We start from the raw sequence: 20,366 nt of genomic DNA on the forward strand, positions 1-20,366 counted from the left end.
ATGAGGGGTTGAGCCAGGCCGGTGGTAGTGGGGGAGAAGGGTGGGTGGGAGGGGCAGACTGGAAAGAAGTCATTTGGATGTCAGAAATGAGTTACAGGTGGAGGTCATGGATGGTTGAGATGTGTAGCTTCGGACATGAGTTTGGTATACAGGGTTTTGACTTGGTGAATTTGAGATATTTGCTAAACATTTAGAGATAACTAGTTGGCAGTTAGAAATATGAGTATAGATATTAGAAGATCAGGATTTAGGAGTCATAGGCATATAGGTGTGAGCTGGGGCACTTGGAGTAGATATACAGGTCAGGGAGGGGAGGGGATATAAAAGGGCAGAGTAGGGTCATTGGGAAACATTTAACAAGTAAAAGAAAAGTAGGAAAGTACACTGTCAACAATGTTCAGTGATGAAGAAAGGTTGAAGCAGATAAGAATTGAGAACAAGGGATTTTATTTAGAAATTAGAAGGTCATTATGGATCTTTGAGAGAACAATTTTGGTCGAGTGGAGTGAAATAGAAGCTAGCTGGAAATAAGTGATTGGAAGAGGCTGGAAAGCAAATGCATGATGGGCAAGTGGGAAAAGCAAGCACATACTACTCTTTCAAAATGTGCTTTATGGAGAAATGATGGCTTATGGAAAAGGGATGTAATTTCAGCTGCTTGAGGGGAAGGTAGTACGGTGGTGAATTTTTTGTTTTATTTTTTTGTTTTCGGATGGGAGAAGGTCTTGGAAAAGTTTATCAGTTGATATTCAGGAAGCAGAAGAAAGGGGGCTTGAAGTCCAGAAAGAAATCTTTAATGGAATAAGGGTAAGAAGGAAGAGAGGGTCTGGGATCGAGATCTCGGGTGTTATTGTTAGCCTTGAAAGTCGTGGGGACATTTCTTCCCTGGGTTAAAAAGGAAAAGAAGTAGGCCATATGTAGAAATACAGAGACATTTAAAGATGGTGTGAGGGAATGTGAAGGATCTATTTTCCGTGAAGTAGGCCCCCAGATCTTTAATTGTAGGGTGACAGGTGGATAGGACAGGGTGGCATAAATGGTGGTGGTAGGATGGCCCAGGGCGTTTTAGAAGATTGGCGAGGGACAGAGAATTAATGGTGGGACTGCAGGTGGATTTTAGGGCTCAGTGGAAGTTGAGCTCTGGAAATAAAGCAAAAACAAAAATATTTAAATAATATATATATATATATATATATATTATTTTCATAAAAAGGACTGAAAAAAGGACAGGGCACTAAAGAATTATTTATACTTACACATGGGATTAAGTGAAGCCGATAGCTAAGTCCAGCGATGTTTGCCCTACAGTGGATTGAAGGGCCAGGGAGTGTCAGGGGACCGGGAGCCAGTCCTGCCTGCCCTGGGCTGCTGCCACTAGACCTCCAGAGTCAACTCAGAGTACTGAGTGCACGACTGAGCATATTTGAGATGTAGTGTGAGAAGGTCCTTTTTCCCCCCTTTCTTTCCTTTCTTTTTTTATTCTTGCACTATATAAATATCGGTTAAAATATGTAAATAAAAGCAACAGATTGCAGATAATTTATTTTAAGACAGTGAATTTTGAATAGAAAAGCATTATTGGCTGGGTTATGGGCTCTTACTGCATAGTTATTCATTCCTGATTAAAGTATCTCTGCTGGCCTTACTTACCCTGTACTTCTCAACCGATAGATTTTAAAATGCAGAGACAACCCTAAAGTCATAACCATTTCCTCCAAGGTATTTTGTCTTCTGTCAGGAATTTGTAAGTAGGTTTATAGCTGCCTCTGGCTCACCTCTGGCATGGATATCATAGGAGCTGCATTTCTATCAATTATGCTTTTCCTTAAAAATAATAAAACTATGAAAATAAAAGCTTAATTTATGGAACTCCTTCGAGAAATGCATAAATCATGGGAAACAATAAAGGAGCAAGACGTAATTGAAAATCAGCAGCTCTACCAGTTAAGAACCTTCTCTCTACGACTTACTTGTCAGTTCCTGCTGAACTTAACGCTGGGTTTTCCTTTTTGCTTTCAGGAAAACCTTTAACTTACGCCCTGGGTGTTGCCTGTCCACAGCTTCCTGGTGGCTCACCGCTTCTGCCTGCGCCAGCCTTGCTCCGGCAGCTTCAAGGCTTCTGGGCTTCAGAGCTTGTTGGGAAGGCTTGCTGCTTTGGCCTGCTACCCCTGCTTCAGGTGTCAAAAAGCTTTTAATTAGCCTGCTTCCTCTACTTACTATATAACTAGGCCCTTCCAGGTCTGCATAGCCTAGTCCTAGGGTCTGAAGGGAGAATTATTTTTAGCTAATCATTCTTCCGTAAACGTTCTTGTTCCCTGGCTCTCTGGGGATTCGAGGGAGAGTAAAGGCAGTGTGAGGTTCTCCTGCACGATGGACCTGTGACTGCCCCTGCGCATATGGGGCTGGTCCTCGGTCCACCGGGGATCGCCTTGATGGGCACACCGTGTTCGTGTAGCTGGTGTCTGTTCCGAGCGGTTGATGCCCATGCTGGCCCAGTTTTTAAATACTCTGACAATTGCTACTGTTGTGTCTCCAAGGAGAGGGTACCTCCAGCTGTTTGGTGAACTCTTTGTAGTGTTTTTAGTTCGCTTGTTAAAGAGACTTAGTTTTGTTTCCCCAGGAAATATTTTGAACACAGACTGATCACTAACAGAACAAAATAAAACAATAAAAAACAAACCCACTGATTTCCATTCCTATTCACAATGAAGACTGTTAACATGTCAATAGGTGTCAAGATGATAGACATGATGAGTGGGAAGATCTCTTCAGGGCCTCTAGAAGGGTTCAGTACTTACAGTAATAAAGGGCACTAGCCCTGTCATTGGGCTGTGGGAGCTCCTGGAGTGCAGTGTGGGAGCTCAGCCCAGTGACAGGCGCAGAGTAAGCGTTCTGTACATAAGGGTTGTTCTGAGAATTTTGTTAGTAGTAGTAATAATAAATGATGGTAGACATGATACATTGGAGATTTAAAAAAAAAAAAAAGATAAAGACTAAGTTGCGAAGTCGAGACCTTAAAAGCCACGCATGTCATTAAGAGAGCAGCATGGGCTGGAATAGTCATACACACTTAATCTTAAAACACACAATTGTATATCTTACCATAATGCCTTGTTGTTTGTTTTTAAATATTTATCTTAGAGAAAGAGAGTGCATGGGGGGTGGTGTCAGAGGGAGAGAGAATCTCAAGCAGACTCTCCGCTGAGCGTGGAGCCTGACTTAGGGCTCAGGGCCACAACCCTGGGATCATGGCCTGAGCTAAAAGCAAGAGTTGGACGCTTAATTGACTGAGCCACCCAGGTGCCGCATAATGCCTTGTTTTTACTTGAGTTTCAGTATCAGTTTAGTAGTGTACTTGAAGCTGATAATATTGATGCCTTAACAGTTTGTTAAATAATAAGAGCGAAGGGGAAAAGAAAGCGAGAGATGGTATAGGAAGTGTAACAGGGCAGTGACTGTTCAGGAAGGGATACTTCTCAGTTCAGTTTGAGAGTGAAGACTGAGTGACTTTACGTGGACAGACGCCTTGGACCTAGGGAATAAGGGCAAGGGCCTGGGCTGGGATTGAACCAGGTGACCAGTGTGTCTGGAGCAGAGTGAGCTAGGAGGAGAGAGCATGTGAGATCTGGGAGGTCGGAAGACCAGAATACGTTTGCCTGACAAGTTATAGCAGGTTGACTTCCGCTTGGAGAGAGGTGGGAAGTTTGGAGCAGAGGAGTGTTGCCATCTGAGCTACGTCCAAACATGATCACTAGGACCGGCAGGGTGAGAATAGATCGTGGGCTTAAGGGAGGAGGGGAGGGGCCGGTAGGACCGTCCAGGCGGGTCGCAAAGGCAGGTTTGTTGGGATGGGCCAGAGGAGGTACGGTGAATTCTGGATATTCTGGGTGTAGACCAGATTTGAGAACTGCATGGGAACGGTTATTGGAGATTGCAATTCTATTTAATATAGTGTGATAAATCCTCTGTTATATGTCGTAGCTGTAAGTGTAGACACTTCAACTCAATTGTTGACGTGTGTCACCTACTGAGTTTTCCCTGTCGTGTTTGCAGTTTTTCCAACATCATAGTGCTTTCAGTATGAAGCCTTTAAAGAGACATCTCTATGTTTGGTGTTTTTAAAAAGTACATATTCTGTGTTAAATTTGTGATCTTCCGGTCCATACTAAGAGTACTTTTTATTTTGATCAGTTTATGTAAGAAAGGACATTTTAGTATACATTCCCTCTTGTATGTCAGTTAGCTGTGGTTCTTGACAATCTAGAACTTGAAGTTAGAGTCCCAGCAGAAGCCTCTTTTTCTGAGTTTCCTTCTACTGCCACGAACATGAAAATGATCTGTGGTGTTAGAGGGGAAAAGCAAGATGAGTTTTATTTTATTTTTAGCATTTCCTTAGCTTCATGGTCTTGTCTTACTATGTCATCAATTCGATAATTCAAGAATATTTCCTGAACTGACATTTTAAAATTTCACTACATCGCACTGCATTCCAGAGAAGATTTAAGGCAGCTTATGAACCTGACGTGAGGTAATGTGGAGAATGGTCTTCACCGTGCAGCAGCGTGGCACTTCCGATGACCACGTGTGCAGAGTGGCTCTCATTTGGGCCCCCGCCAGCCACACTAAGTACCCCAGTAATTAGCGGTCATTTCCTGACCAGGGTGAGGTGTGGTATTTCACATGATCCCATTCCATGCTTCAAATTTTGCACGTTCCATACTGAAAATGTGGAAAGGTGACTAGAAATCACATCACCTAGAAATACCTGATCTTTAAACATTTTGGTGCCTGTCTTTCTCTGTCTTCATCTGGCATAGAAATTCATAGATATGTATTTTGTGTATTTACAGAAAAAACAATCAGTGTGTAAATTTTTAATTAACTTCTTGCCAGCAGTATAGTCTGCATTTTTGCCTATTAAATCGTATTCTCTAACAATATTTTGAAAGATATGACTAATTTTCTGATTTGTGATATTTACTCAGTTTCATCTTTCAGAATATTTCAGTTATTCCCAATATGTTACTGTTGGAAACCACACTATAGTAAATGTTGTGGCTTCATTTTTATTTGCATGTATTTTCAGTTGAGGATATTCCTAGCTATGTTTCTGTGTGCCAGGGGTATAAAGTTACTAGAAGTTGAAGAGGTTGGAGTTTCTTATTTCAGAGTTAAAGAAATTGAGTAAATCGGGATGTGTACTGTGTGCTGTGTGTTGGGGGTGGGGCAGACGATGGTTAAGAGATTGGGCCAGAATGTGCTTACTTATTAGCCCAACGCCCGCCACATAATCACGGCTGCTAAGTGGTAAGCACTTTATATGTGTATTAATTATTTTAATCCTTACTACAATATATAAGGTGAGTACCACTAGAAACGCTGTTGCATGGATGAGAAAACTGAAGTTTTGAAAGCTTGCGTTATCTGCCCAGGGCGACACAGCTAATGGCAGAGCCGGGATTAGAACCTGAGTAGTCCGGCTGCAGAGCGCGTGCTGTTACCGCTCCCCTGACCGCCCGCAGTAAACGCTGGCCCGGCGTCCAAGTGTTCAGGACATGCTCTTTCCCTGCACTGCTCTATAACCAGGGGTGGTTTTGGCGTCAGTATTTTTTGGATTTTAGAAAGCTAATTTAGTGATATGCCCTGTTTTATAAAGGACTCCTGTTGGGGTTTGGAGCAGCGCCTCCAGAGCAGAAGCATTAGTGTTTCTACAGTGAAGCGTGTTTGTCTTTACACTAAATGAATTTAAAAAACCAAAACCCAAAAAACTAATTATCCTGATGTCAGTACCTGCTGCCAAATGAGTTGTGAAAACCTTTTGGCTTTAGAATTGCAGGTAAGGGATTGTGGACCCGCATAAAACGCTTAGAAAGGGTATCGGGCATTTAGAGCACACTTATACGCGTTGGTGAGAAGTACTGCTGTTCCTCCTACCAGTTATCATCGGCTCCTTCTGTCCCCAAATGCAGAGAGCTGGTGAGACAGACAGCTCAGAGTACTCTTCTCGCAAGGACCTGAGGAGGGGAAATGTGTTAGAGTCTTTCAGCCATTCTTCCCTAAATCAGAATAAGGATCTCTCCTGTCCTAAATGGGAGTGTGTTGAGCTCCATGCTCCTGTCGTCTGTTTGCACTCTCAACATATGATGTGCGTCTACAGAGCAGCTAAACTTGTGTTTCTAGCCTTTCAGAGCGTCTGGCTCTTTATTACGCCCCCGTTATTTTTCCCCTATCTTTTTTGGGATATAATTGACATATAACATTGTGGAAGTTTAAGGTGTACAAAGCGATGATTTGATACATTTTTGTATTGCAAGATGATTACCACAGTAAGGTTAATACCACCTTACATAATTAGTTTTTTTTTTTAATTTGTGGTGAGAACATTTAAGATCTTTTCTTTTAGCAACTTTGAAGTATATAGTATAATACTGTTAACTATAGTCACCGTGTTGTATATCATGTCCCCAGAACATATTCATCTTATAACTGGAACTTTGTACCCTTTGGCCAGCATCTCCCCCGGCCCCTGGCAACCCTCGTTCTATTCTCTGTTTTTATGAGTTGGACTCTTAGATTCCACATATAAATGAGATCAGACAGTATTTGTTTTTCTCTGGGTTATTTCATTTAGCATAATGCCCTCCAGGTTCATCCATGTTGTCATAAAAGCAGGATTCCCTTCTTTTTTTATATCTGAATAATATCCCATTGTATATGTGTGCCACATTTTCTCTATCTGTTCATCTGTCAGTTCACATTCAGGTTGTTTCTGTGTCGTGGACAGCCCCCTTTCTTTAAGCACAAACCTATTGGGAGAACAATTTAATGGACCCATCATTTCTGCAGATATGACCAGAAGTGACTGAAGACTAAAGCAATTGCACTTGAAATTGAGCTGTTCCTCTCCTTTCCCACCATTTTAGCTGATAAAAAACCATAATCATACATCATTATAATCACGACAATTACCAAGAAATATTCTAGTTTATATAGTATTATGAAGTGATTTTAATTCTCTGGTCATATTACTTTCATCGCAATCTAATCCAAATATAAATTTATTAAATGCTCCTAATGGGTACATTTGCCGTAAGTTAAAATTTTCGACACTTGAGGTTAAACCTGTTCTCTATCCTCGGCAGGATCCCTTTGAACCATTTGAAGACATGCTGTATATCGTTTGTTCTCTCCTTGTGCATGTTAGGGTAGTACTTGTCTTCTTCTTCCCAGCCCCCAGGTACTGGAAGCAAACTTGGTCTCCTCCTCGGCAGTGCCTTTGCAGCCCGACAGCGTCCCCAGTGAGCTGGAAGGGCGCTCTGAGATTAGCGAGTCAACCGGAGCAGGGAGGCAGAAACAGCAATGGGATCAGTGTTGAGGCTTCTTTATTTATATTTGACAGGTTGTTGTTGTTGTTGTTTTATTTCATTTTTTTATTTATTTGACAGAGATAGAGACAGCCAGCGAGAGAGGGAACACAAGCAGGGGGAGTGGGAGAGGAAGAAGCAGGCTCCTAGTGGAGGAGCCTGATGTGGGGCTTGATCCCGTAATGCCGGGATCACGCCCTGAGCCGAAGGCAGACGCTTAACCGCTGCGCCACCCAGGCGCCCCTGTTGTTGTTTTTTAAAAAGATTTTATTTTATTTATTTGACAGAGACAGCCAGCGAGAGACGGAACACAAGCAGGGGGAGTGGGAGAGGAAGAAGCAGGCTCCTAGCGGAGGAGCCTGATGTGGGGCTCGATCCCAGAACGCTGGGATCATGCCCTGAGCCGAAGGCAGACGCTTAACGACTGCGCCACCTGGGTGCCCCAATATTTGACACTTTTTTGATCCATAACTAAGATACAAAATGCAAAAAAATATTTGTTCCTTTTAATGTTGGAAAGGAATGTGTGAAGCCTACAATTTGTCGAGCAGTTAGACTTAATTGGTCTTCAGGGGTGGTGTGTGTGTGCGTGTGTGTGTGTGAGAGTGAGTGATGGGGGTTGTACAGTGGGTAAAAATATGTGGTGTGAAAAATAATATCATTTTCAGTTTATTTTATATTATTTGATTCCCACAAAAACATATTTGTTTTGGCAGTTGCCTTCCCTATAGCATCGTGTTGGAATTTGGCATGTGGTATTCACTAAGCTCTCATTGTTTCATGGTTGTACGTTTTAGTCAGTTTCCTGGTGGTAGTAGATGATGAGTTTAAATTCTAAAGCAGAGAACTTGAAAAAAAGGATATAACATACAATCACATAATACAGGGTTAAAGTATACATTTATTTATTTGACGCATGTTGACTAATGTAACTTTTTCAACTGACAATTTTATTTGATTTTGGATCTTAGAATATGAACTGCATGGAAATCATTGATAATGTTGGTATTTATTTTCTTACAGAGAGGAAAAAGGAAAGTGGATGACTGAAAAATGTTTTGTTATGTTGTCATATTTTAAAAGTTGTATTTCCTTTTCTAGGTTGCTGTAGTGAAACTAAAAAATGCAGATAAGGTATTTGCCATGAAAATATTGAACAAATGGGAAATGCTGAAAAGAGCTGAGGTAAGATTCTAATTATTGGGATGTTTTTGTTTTTGTTTTTTTTAAGATTTTATTTATTTATTCGACAGAGATAGAGACAGCTAGAGAGAGAGGGAACACAAGCAGGGGGAGTGGAAGAGGAAGAAGCAGGCTCATAGCGGAAGAGCCTGATGTGGGGCTCGATCCCATAACGCTGGGATCATATCCTGAGCCGAAGGCAGACGCTTAACCGCTGTGCCACCCAGGCGCCCCTATTGGGATGTTTAAATAATGTTTCAGAAAGAATATGAGACCTATAAAATCATAAAGCCACTAGATCCTTAAATATCATTTAATAACATTGTGTCTGTGGTGGCATTATTTTTAAGACCTAAGAGACAAGTTCCACAATTTACAATTGTGATATAGTGATGATAGACGTTAAAATTCATAAAAAAACATTAAAAAGTCATAATTTGTGACGTTTAGTTTATATTGCCTGAAAACCAAATGTGCGGCTTGTATATTTATGTGAAAAGGAGGTGTGGAAACCAGTTTATTTTATAGGAAGAAATTTTGCAATACTGCATTTCCAACTTGATGTAACTCATTTATATTGTTCTGTATTTATCTGTGTTCTGCTCAAAGTGGAAGTCAGTAGGAGTTTTGAATGTGCCCTCTAAGAAGTCTCTTGATTGCTAATTATACAGTTAAATTTATCTTTTTTATATTATTAAAGGATGGTAGTAAAATCTGCTCTTGCAAAAATTGCCAGTGTTTTTTATGTTGATGCCAGAAGCAAGGGAAGGATTGGCTGGAGCGATGTTAAAAATATCTCACAGCTGGTATGGTCTGGTCAGAACTGACATTACACGTAGATTTGAGGGGATTCTGGGGGTCTCCAGCTGTGGGAGATCATGGTGAGCGGCCAGATGGGGTGGGGCCCGCGGGGACCTCGGTGTGGAAGTATTTCAGTATTTGAACTTGTAGGAGGATCAGACTGTTGCATAGGCAGAACAGTAGCTGTGAGGTTGGTAAGATTTCTCTAATGAGAAGTTAACCCTTAGAAATCTTTCTTTATCCACCAGTACTGGTAGCAACCTGAAACCGCCACCCCCCCCACCCCCCAACCCCCCGCCGAACATATGGAAAAAAGCGAAAATGGTTCCCTTGATGATAGGTGTGGTGGTTGTAAGAAACTTCATTATTCATTTCTTTGGGAAAATTTGAAAAATGTAGCAAAACGCAAAGACATTTACATTCCGTCACCTAGAATTGATCACTAACATTTGGTGCACGTTTTTGCTTTCTGTCTTGTTTTCTGTGTGTTTCCTGAAAAACACTGCACAAGTGAAGTATGGATACATATTTGTAAAAGGAATAGTAGCACATTACAGATAAAGCTGAAGTCCTCTTCGACTGTACCCCACCCAGTGCAGCCCCTCTCGGCCTCCCACAGCTCATCTCCATGTAATAGTATCTTGCTGAGAAAAGTATTTGGAAATTTTTATGTCACTGTGGCATATGTGCCAGTGTCCTTTATATTCAGTAATTTCAGTCTTTACTTTTGAATTTCCTTAAGGCTCACTTGCCTTCCTGTTACTGGTTGGATTTTCCAGGTAGTCAGCAGTGAGATTGATGAGGGTGTTCTTCTGAAATTGACACTGATGGAAGGGAAAGGAGGTGAAACATCATTTTCAGGGGAAGTCAGGCTGTCCAGCAGGGAGCTGTAGAGCAGAAATGGTCCTTCGGAGTCCCTCATGAGGCCTGAGGACTTACCTTTGCACCTGCCTCATTCAGTCACTGACTCCGGGCCACCTCCAGACGGACATGGTCTTGGGGCCGTGGAGCTTCTGCAGCTGAGGCAGACGCCGAGGGAGCTGGCAGCTTCGCCAGCAGCTGCAGCAACAAGTCTTACTAGTTAGAGTAAATAAGTCTGTTCTAATTGTTTCATGGAAATCATAGTTGTCAGTTTAGTGTTTCAGCATTAGAAATTTTTAAAAATTGAGTTCAAAGTTTGCACTATTTTCTATGAAGTTGGTATGTTGGGGAGAATTAGAAGAAAAAGGAAGGATCACTGGGTTAGCTTTCATTACAGAAGAAGTGGCAAAGTTGAATATAAAACAAGGAATTGGAAATTAAATAATTTTGTTGAATTAAAAAACATTAGTATATTCTCTTTCTGGGGTGAGCTGGAAGAGATTTATTTCTTCCTATCCCTTCCATTAAGTACAGTTTTAAAGACCCTCGACATTACGTATAAAATAAATCTAAGGAGATTCTGAAAGGCAGAGAGGAGGAGGTGGACCTTGGGGCCTGAGGAGCGGCACTCGTTCTGTGAAGCCCGTGTTACTCTGATAGAAAAACCCAACAGGAACCATACAAAGGAAATTAAAGACCGAAGTGCCTCATGAGCATAGATACAGATCACCTTACCAACACGTTAGCAAATAGAGTTCAGCAGTGTGTAAAAAGACTTGTGCATACAGGATGACCGAGTGGGTTTTACTTCAGGGATACAAGGCTGGTTCAGTGTTGAAAAGGAACATAAGAAATAGCAGGGAGATTGGTAGGAGAAGGAAGGGAAGAATGAAGAGGGGGTAAACAGAAGGGGGAATGAACCACAAGAGACTGTGGACTCTGGGAAACAAACTGAGGGCTTCAGAGGGGAGGGGGGTGGGGGAATGGGCTAGCCCGGTGATGGGTAGTAAAGAGGGAACGTATTGCATGGAGCACTGGGTGTTATACGCAAACAATGAATCATGGAACACTACATCAAAAACTAATGATGTACTGTATGGTGACTAACATAACATAATAACAAATAAAAATAAATAAAAGGAACTCTCCTCAAACTACTTAAAACTTTCCTCTTTTAGGAAGAAATTCTACATTGAAATTTTTGCAGACAGATTCATTTTGAAGTAGAGTGGAGTTGTATTTCTATGCTTGAGTTATCAAGTCCTTTTTTTAAACACATGTTTAAAAAAACTCTCTTCTGACCATGACTTATCCAGCTTTGGAAAACTGGGCCTACCAGTGATGCTTAATAACTTAGAGATGAGCAGCAAAATGTCTCGATTTTTAACCTGTGTGTTGTTGATGCTTTAAACACTTTTTCAAAGCTACACCTCCAGCCTATTTGCTGTATTTATTTCCATCTAAGGTATATCACAAATATATAACCAGTGGGACACACATCACTGGAGGTAGCAGGATACCCTGTCTCTTTCTGTCCCCGGGCAGCTGAATATTTGCTGCCTAACCCCATGGGTCCAGAGGTTGCTGTCGCTGCCTGTTCATCACTCGCAGACTCTGTTAGTGTCGCTTCCCTTCTCCCGATCTGTGACGGTGTCTGAAGAAGATGTATGACCTCCAGTAACCCCTGCTGCCATTTATTATATTCTCATATACTCAGATATTCTATTTTTACAGGAGGATATTAAAGAATTGTTTAGTTTTTTTTTTTAAAAGGTAAAAGTGGATGTTATTATAGCCTTTATCCGTGTGGAGTCCTTGGTACAACTTCATGAACCTTGTGATGTGCATGCATCATGGTTTGTTTAATATCGATTTGGAACAGGGTTTCCCAGCAGTGGCACTTGTGACATTTGGGGGCAGATGATTCCTTGTGGGGGCCTGTCCTGTGCATTGTAGGATGTGTAGCAGTCTCTTCCCAGTAGATTGCCGTTACCCCCGCACCCCCCAGTTGTGACAACTGAGGACAACGTGACCTACTGAAGCAGAAAAGGACACGGTGCTTTACATCTAAATTCAGGATCTGAGCTGTTAATAGGGATCATTTAATACCTACTTACGGATAAAGTCACATGATGCCTGGAATTTGCTTCAAAAAACCCCAGTGCGTGTGCATATGTGCTCGCGTATACACATGCGTGGAGGAAGGGTGGTGGTGCGTGAAGGGTGCAGGACGGGGTTTGAGGGGGTGAGGGTGTAGACGAAACAAGATTGAGTAATAACATCATTGTTGAAGTTGGTTGATGAGAATGTTGTGGGGAGGAGGGAGTTTTACTCGTCTCTCTTGTATGTGTTTGAAGTTTTAGGTCATAGTTTATATTTTTTACTTTTTTAAATTTTTTCACAGAAACAGTTTAGAATAGACGAGAATGTACTGAAGTTTAATCTGTTGACAGAATGTCTTTGGAGCTTTGTTGAGTTTGGAGTCCCTAATCAGACGTTTATCAGAATTTAGCTGGAACGTCTGTTGTGAGATTCCAGAAAGCTGTCATAATAAGATAAAGTCAGGAGCAAAGAGTTTTTCTGGGCTTTGACGATCTTTGCCCCTCTCAGAAACTTTAGCGGCGAACGAGATTCGTAGGTCACTTAAATTCTAAAACACAGCTTAGTAGTCAGTGTGTCAGGTGGTTTTCTTTTCCCCCTAAAGTGAACCAAAGCATAATGTGGATTTTAATAATCAAATTGTCAGCTTAAACTGCCCATTTAATTTGGTTTAAGCTTTAATTTTTCTTAAATTTTTCTCTGGTGCTATTTCATGCATGACTTTGGAAATTTTATTTGATCAAATAAAATTTATGGGACTACATGGAAATAATTAAGGTACCTAGTTAGGGTATATTAATGTTAATTGTTTTGTATATCATGGCTGTTGAATTTATTTTATGGGAGATAAGTAAGCACTTCCTGTCGATAGAATACTGTGTGATGATTTTTCAGTGGGCATGAATACGGTGCAGCCATTAAGAAGAATTAGGTGGTAGGTGGGTCTCTATTGGTTTACATCTAAACTCTGGTGTATTGTTTCTTGAAAAAAAAAAAAAAACGTACGGAGCACTGTGATCTGACTTGTGTAAAGAAAAGAAAAGCGAGGGGAAATGGGGTACCACGTGAATATTGTGTGTGTGCATGTGTGTGTGTGAGTGTTCCCACTTGCAGAGACAAATTTTGTGAGAAGATACTCAGCAGAGTAATTGGTGGTGACCTCTGGACACACGTGACCGTGTGAGTATGGTGTGTGACTTGGGAGACTTAAGTTTCACTTCACCTTTCAGTTCTTCTTGAACTTGGCTGATATAATGGGTTTTTTTTTTAATTAAAACTTTAAAGATGATAGATTATAGAATTATAATGTATCATATAAAATTATTTTTTTTAGCCACACATTTCTAAGGTTCTCAGGATGTACCTTTATAATAGTGGAAATACAGTCTCAGAATAAATTAAGACTTTTACAAAAAGAAAAAGACAGTTCATTAGAGAAAATGGACAAAGGGAGTGAACAATTCAGATACAAAGTTCAGATGTCCTGTAAGCGTGTGTAGAGCTGCTTATCTGCATGGGGAATTGGGAATGTTGATGAAAAGAACAGTGAAGTATGGTTTTATACCCATCATATTGACACACTTAAAAGTCTAATAATGCCAAATGCAGTTCAGGATGTTGAGGGGGGAATCAGGGAGATTTCCAACTGGGGTGAGGATAGTAGTCAGTATACACTTAGGAGAGAAAATTGGCTATGTCTGGTAAAGTGGAAAATGCTTGTAGCTAGCATTTCGACTTCTAAGTATATGCCCTGGAGAGACTGTTGTGCATTTGTACAAATATATGCATTGCAACATCATAAAAACAAAATTGGAAGTAACCTGTTTTCCTGGTTGGGGTTTGCATACATAAATTCTTGTATATTCAGACAAGCGAATGCCGTAGCAATTGGAAGGAAAACAGCCATCATTGAATAAGAAGTAATCAAGTTGCAGAAGAATAGATACAATTATAACACTCATGTAAACTTTCAAAATGCAAAACAGTTAAGTTGTTTTGGGCACATACATGTGTGATCAAAGCATATAAAGGAAAGAACATGGTATATACTATGGATTATTAATTTTATCAGGAGGAAGGCAGGGAAACATGTAAGGAGGAAGACTACAACCTACTTGTATTTTATTTCCTTAAAAAGAACAGAAGTAGAGATGGCAAATTGTTAATGTTTATATTATCTGAATGATAGTTTGGACTGTGATCATTAAATGCATGTGTGCTTTTTTCTGTTTTTTTTTTTAACTATAGCAGTATTTTTTAATGTAAAATGTTTTCAAGTGTATTATTTCCATTGTCTGCTTTCTGAGGGTGCTTGACTTGTTGAAAAGTAATGTCAGGTGGGATGTATTCCTTTTCTAGGACAGGAAGTGTAATAAACATATTCCTTTTCCAGGACAGGAAGTATAATAAACATTTTCCTTTTCCAGGACAGAAAGTATAATAAACACATTAAGCAATTGTTTGCATGATGTATTTTACATAAAGTGTCCTCTGATTAAAAAACATCTTTGTTTTTCCTTTTCAGACAGCCTGTTTTCGTGAAGAAAGGGATGTATTAGTGAATGGAGATAATAAATGGATTACAACTCTGCATTATGCTTTCCAGGATGACAATAACTTAGTAAGAATCATTTTTATATCTTTCTATATTCTTATTAAATTTGTATTTGCAGAATTTAGCATTATTCTCTTTTAAGCATTATTTAAATGTAGTTGTTATTTAGAAAACCACTGAATTTCACAGTGTGTAAATTGTGTATTTAATATGTCCCCCTGCCCCGGGTAATTTGATCACTTTCCACTGGAATTTTTTAATGCTTTTTAATAAGCAAGTACAAACTAAATCCAAACATTTAAATTCTATAAGAGGTGCTCAGGAGTTTTCTTTTCATGATTTTCCCAGTATATTTTATTTATAATATTCTATTACTGTTTGGAATTTTACATATTTTTCGAAGTGGCCATGTGCTGCTTGAAGTAGAGAGCCACATTTAAAATTGAGGCTGCATCTGATTTTATATGGACATCATGACCCACATGATGGAAGAAGTTGGGAACGAGGTCAGAGGAAGACCAAAATATGAAAGCACTGCTAATTGAAGATTGAAGGGATAAACAAGGGAGCAGGAAATGAAGGTGGAACCCGCCACTGCTGGGCCTGCTGTTCGAGGCTCTTCATCTTGGGCCCGAATTTTACTTCATTTTTTTTGTTTTTTTGTTTTTTTTTTTTTTGGTTTTGTTTTTTTTTGTTTGTTTTTTTTTTGTTTTTTTTAGCATACATGTGTTGAGTTCCTGCTGCATGCCAGACACAACACTGTGTCCTGGGTTATACAATTAATAACATTGGGGCACCTGGGTGGCTCAGTCGGTAAAGCATATGCTTTTGGCTCAGGTCATGATCCTAGGGTCCTGGGATCGAGCCCCACATCGTGGGGTTCCCTGCTCACTGGGGAGCCTACTTGTCCCTCTGCTACTCCTACCTCAACCCCCGCTTATGCTTTCTCTCTCTCTCAAATAAATCTTTAAAAAAATCAATAAGATTTCTTTTTTTTTTTTTTTTAAAGATTTTATTTATTTATTTGACAGAGATAGAGACAGCCAGCGAGAGAGGGAACACAAGCAGGGGGAGTGGGAGAGGAAGAAGCAGGCTCACAGCAGAGGAGCCTGATGTGGGGCTCGATCCCATAACGCCGGGATCACGCCCTGAGCCGAAGGCAGACGCTTAACCGCTGTGCCACCCAGGCGCCCCTAAAAAAATCAATAAGATTTCTTATTCACACAATAGATGTTTACTGGATATGTGCCGTGTGCTAGGCACTGTTCTCTAGATTGTGGAGACTGAGCAGTGAGAAAGACAAAGGATCTCTCTCCTTACTGTTCCAGACAATAAATCCAAAATCAAGTAAATCATATTTTTAGATTATTTCAGATGAAGAAAGTGTAACATTTATTCAGAGGTGTGAAGTCGATGACTTTTCTAAGACATATAAATTAGCTAAACCAAGAAGGAAGAAGAGGCAGAGAGGTCTTGGTGAGCCACAGTGTGGAGATTGAAGCTTGTTATGTTCACACGGATGGAGGGTAGAATAAGAGGCTTGGAGATGGGGGCGGAGACATGAGAGCCACATCATATAGCACCTTACATGTTCCGGTAAAGAAATTAGACTTTCACAGCCATGTTTCTCAAAACAGTAGGGTTTTTGGGTCATGGGACTCTTGCATATTTTTTAGAATGACTTTATATCTGCGAGCCTTGACAGTGACGCGTACAGGAATGGAACAGCCCTGACAGGTCTCAGCTTCTTCGTTCTGCTTTCCCTCATGATCATTCTGGTGTCCCTCATGGAGAAAAGTGTGAAAACGGCTGTTTTAGGACCATGGAGAGTCTGTGGCGGAAGGAGACAAGAGCGGTGTTTCAGGGACGAGAGGGAGCCAGTGTGATCACAGCGCGAGAGGGAGGGAGTGCACGATGGTGCTTCCAGACCGTAGAGCCCGCCAAGAAGGGCTTCAAGGGACAGTGTGGATGAGTCTTAGTTTTCCAGCGTCTGACTTGGGGGATTCACTGCTTAGTGGTTGATGAGTTGAGTTGGGAAATATATTTGGGAAGGGAGAATTTCGAGCAGGGGGCAGGTGATGGGTTTACTTTGGTGTGTGTTGGGTTTGAGTTGTCGTGTGACCCACTGGTGGGTTCGGCATCTCGGTCTGTTGCTCCTGAGGGCAAACAACACTGTGTAGCTTACGGAGTTCTCGTCTTACGGATCGGTTTTTGGCCAACGACTGCCTGCAGCACAAATTTGGCTCACCGCCTATTTTTGTACAGCCCACAGGTAAGAATTTTTAAGTATTTGAAAAAAAATCAAAAGAAGAAGATTTTGTGACATGTCAGTGTGATATAAAATTCAGACTTCAGTGTCCATAAAGTTCTGCTGGAATGGAGCCGTGTCTGTTGGTTTGTACACGGTCAGTGGCTGCTTCTGCACGAAGATGGCAGGGTCGGCCTCATGCAACAGCAGCTGGCCCCGTGACACAGGAACGCCGCATGTGCGCGTCACTGTCGCCACTCTGCGCTGCTGCTCAGCGACCTACAGATTTCAGCGACGGTTACAACTTGATTGCATTTCTGATGCGGACGTCTTGCGATCCGTGACATTTTATCATTCCTGTCACTGCTAGCGCATGTGCGGACGTCACACAGCCCGCTCGGCCGGCGTGGCATGGAGGGGGTTACATGTTACCAGGCTGGAGGCCTACCTGCTGCGCCGAGCCGTCCTCGCGCCTCCGCTGCTCCCAGGAAGGCACGGTCAGGAACGTCAGAAGCACAGAACAGTATCTTATCACGGCAGAACTTCTTCACAGAAACACAGAATGAGCCGTAGGGAGTGCCTGAGTGGCTCGTTTGTGAGCCGGGCAGGAAGGCCATTTACCCGCGTTGAGGGATTTAAATCACGTTTGACTGCCGCTGCCAAAGGAACACACGTTCACAGAAAATAGACTTGTCTCACACTGTGAAGAACGGTTGGCGAGAACGGTTACTTCGAGAATGGGGGACGTTGGGAACAGCAACGGTTGATTTTAAAACCAGGAAATGATTTTGAGTGGTTGCTTTTGGCTCTTGAGGTGAAAAGAGGTTACAGGTCCTGCTCTTCTGTTGTGACTTGAGGACGCGTGCCGAGTCTGTAGTCCTGAGGAATCAGCCTTTATTAATAGTTGGTGTGGAATAATTTATAGCCAATCGTATGTTCAGAGAAGTTGAGGAAACCCTAAGTTGCTACAACCTGCGTTGGAATTTGCTAGTATGTACATTTACAAGTGAGAGTGGTAAAAAAATAGGTGTGGAGCAGGAAGAGGCTTAGTCGGACAGATTTACAAATTACGTAAAAATACTAGGCACCCAGAGCCCGTGGTTATTCATCGTCTTAATAATCAGCTGGTAGTTTGCCGCAAACACTTGAATGTGTCATTTGTTACTGAACCAGGAAGATCACCAGTGAACTTCATTCAGTCTCTTTGGAAACGACTGTTATCATATCCGTGACTTTATGTCAGAAAGCAAAGCTGAATATCCTCACTTGGTCTACATTCAGCCATTCAGTGCATTTGCGGTGTCAACATTTTGTCGCAAAGGGCCAAGGTAGAAACATTTCTGAACAAAATCCTCACCCTCAGCCATGAGTATATAATATTCAATAGCTTAGAAATTAACTTTTCCTGTAGATTTGATATGTTTTAAAAATAAGTTTTACCTTAAATTATAAGACAAAACAGCACTTATACAAAACTTCCACTCTGGTGAAGTCATTTTGACAGCGAACATTGTTGGAATCACAAGTAACGTCAAGCTGCTTTATCTAATTCACATGCCGTCCAAAGTAAAAAGAAACAAGATCTCTATTTCCACACAGATTTGCAGCAGATAAACCTTTTGAGCTCCAACTACAGTTAGCATTAGTTTTTGGGGTTTGATGCAAGTGACAAGGAAATGTCCATAGTTCAAAACCCAGTCACCGGCAATTGCGACCTTCCACCTAGCCTTTAGTTAGAAGTGATTAATCTGCAGTGTATCGACATGCTTGAACTACAAGTATCAGGAGAAAAATCTAATAGCATTGTATAGATGCTTTCCAAGTGAGGAATATGCCGTTAAAATTACATGCTCACGAATTGATACTAGTAGCTGTCTTTGTGAAGACATTTTCACATGAAATACGGCAACTCCCATTACAGATCAGCACGTGCACAGGAACATGAGCCGTAGATTCTGATGATAGGGAACACTGACTTTGCGCCCCAATTAAGCAAATGGTCATACTCTCCTTCCCCGCAAAAAAATTTACATTTTTGTGTTAGTATACCTGTATTATAAAACTCTCACTCAGGGGCGCCTGGGTGGCACAGCGGTTAAGTGTCTGCCTTCGGCTCAGGGCGTGATCCCGGCGTTCTGGGATCAACCCCCACATCAGGCTCCTCCGCTATGAGCCTGCTTCTTCCTCTCCCACTCCCCCTGCTTGTGTTCCCTCTCTCGCTGGCTGTCTCTATCTCTGTCGAATAAATAAATAAAATCTTTAAAAAAAAAACTCTCACTCAATTATTATTTTATTTTGAATTTTGCCAATAAAAATTTGTGGAGATTGTTTTCTATCTTACTGTATATCTTGCTTTTTCCTCTTGGCCGGCCAAGCCTGAAGTGTTCACTACTTGGCCCTTTACAGGAAAGATTGGCCAGCTCCTCTTGTAGATAACAGTGAATTCTAGTAGGAAATGAGAATAACTGATGGGTGCTTGTACAGGGAGAAAAGTTTGCCTAGAGAAGTCAGAGCTAGAGAACACCACAAGAAGGAAATGACTGGGAGTGGTCGGGCAAGAAAGAGAGTCTAGGTTCTGCACTGTTGAAATCAATGAAAGGGGAGTCAGTCGAGGTGGAGGGAAATGGCTCCTCGGTCATGTTAGAGTAGAGTGGTTTAAAAAAAAAAAAAGTGGAAATATCATGCCCACCCACAAATCCTATTTTTCAGCCTCAGTGGATTACCTCCGTTCTTGGACATTGTACTCCTCTACTCTTTGCCTTTATTTCTGTTCTCCCTGGCACCTTTCGTGCCAGTGCCCATTCCTCTCCCTGTCGTCCTGTTGAAGTCCAGCTAATACTCCAGAATTGTCTCAAAGTCTGCATTTTAAAAGTCTTCTCCAGAATTCCCAGTTTGAATTAATCTTTCTCATTGCATTTCAGCTCTACATTTTTTTAGTACTGCCATTAGATGAGTAACGTACGTACATCTCTGATTTTTGGGGTACAGCTTAAGGAGATTAAGTAAATGATATGAACGCTGCTATCTTTAGCTAAAATGTACTTACAGGGCTGTGTAACTTAGTGGTCATGGAGTTTATCTGATTTCAGACATATCCAGGGGTTCAAACAGTGTCATTACATTGCTTGTCTTTATATCCCTTACACAGAGGGATTGTGTGTTTTGGACTTCAGATTGTGACCCACTGGTGGGTCATAAAATCAATTTAGTGGGTTACAACCAGCATTTAAAAAGTTAAATAAAATAGAAAATGACA

General features: G+C 41.3%; 1 protein-coding gene across 14 annotated transcripts in view; it reads left to right on the forward strand.

Annotated features, from left to right (window-relative positions):
- Window positions 1-20,366, forward strand: part of CDC42BPA (CDC42 binding protein kinase alpha) — a 309,574-nt gene that overhangs the window by 91,495 nt on the left and 197,713 nt on the right. For all 14 annotated transcript variants that reach the window (XM_057314949.1, XM_057314950.1, XM_044387983.3 and 11 more), the window contains exons 3-4: window positions 8,466-8,549; window positions 14,833-14,928. In XM_057314949.1, coding sequence (XP_057170932.1) covers window positions 8,466-8,549; window positions 14,833-14,928 — 180 coding nt within the window. The remainder of the gene's footprint in view (window positions 1-8,465; window positions 8,550-14,832; window positions 14,929-20,366) is intronic.

The sequence above is a fragment of the Ursus arctos genome, unplaced genomic scaffold (genome assembly GCF_023065955.2).
Source record: "Ursus arctos isolate Adak ecotype North America unplaced genomic scaffold, UrsArc2.0 scaffold_2, whole genome shotgun sequence".
NCBI classification, from domain to species: Eukaryota; Metazoa; Chordata; class Mammalia; order Carnivora; family Ursidae; genus Ursus; species Ursus arctos.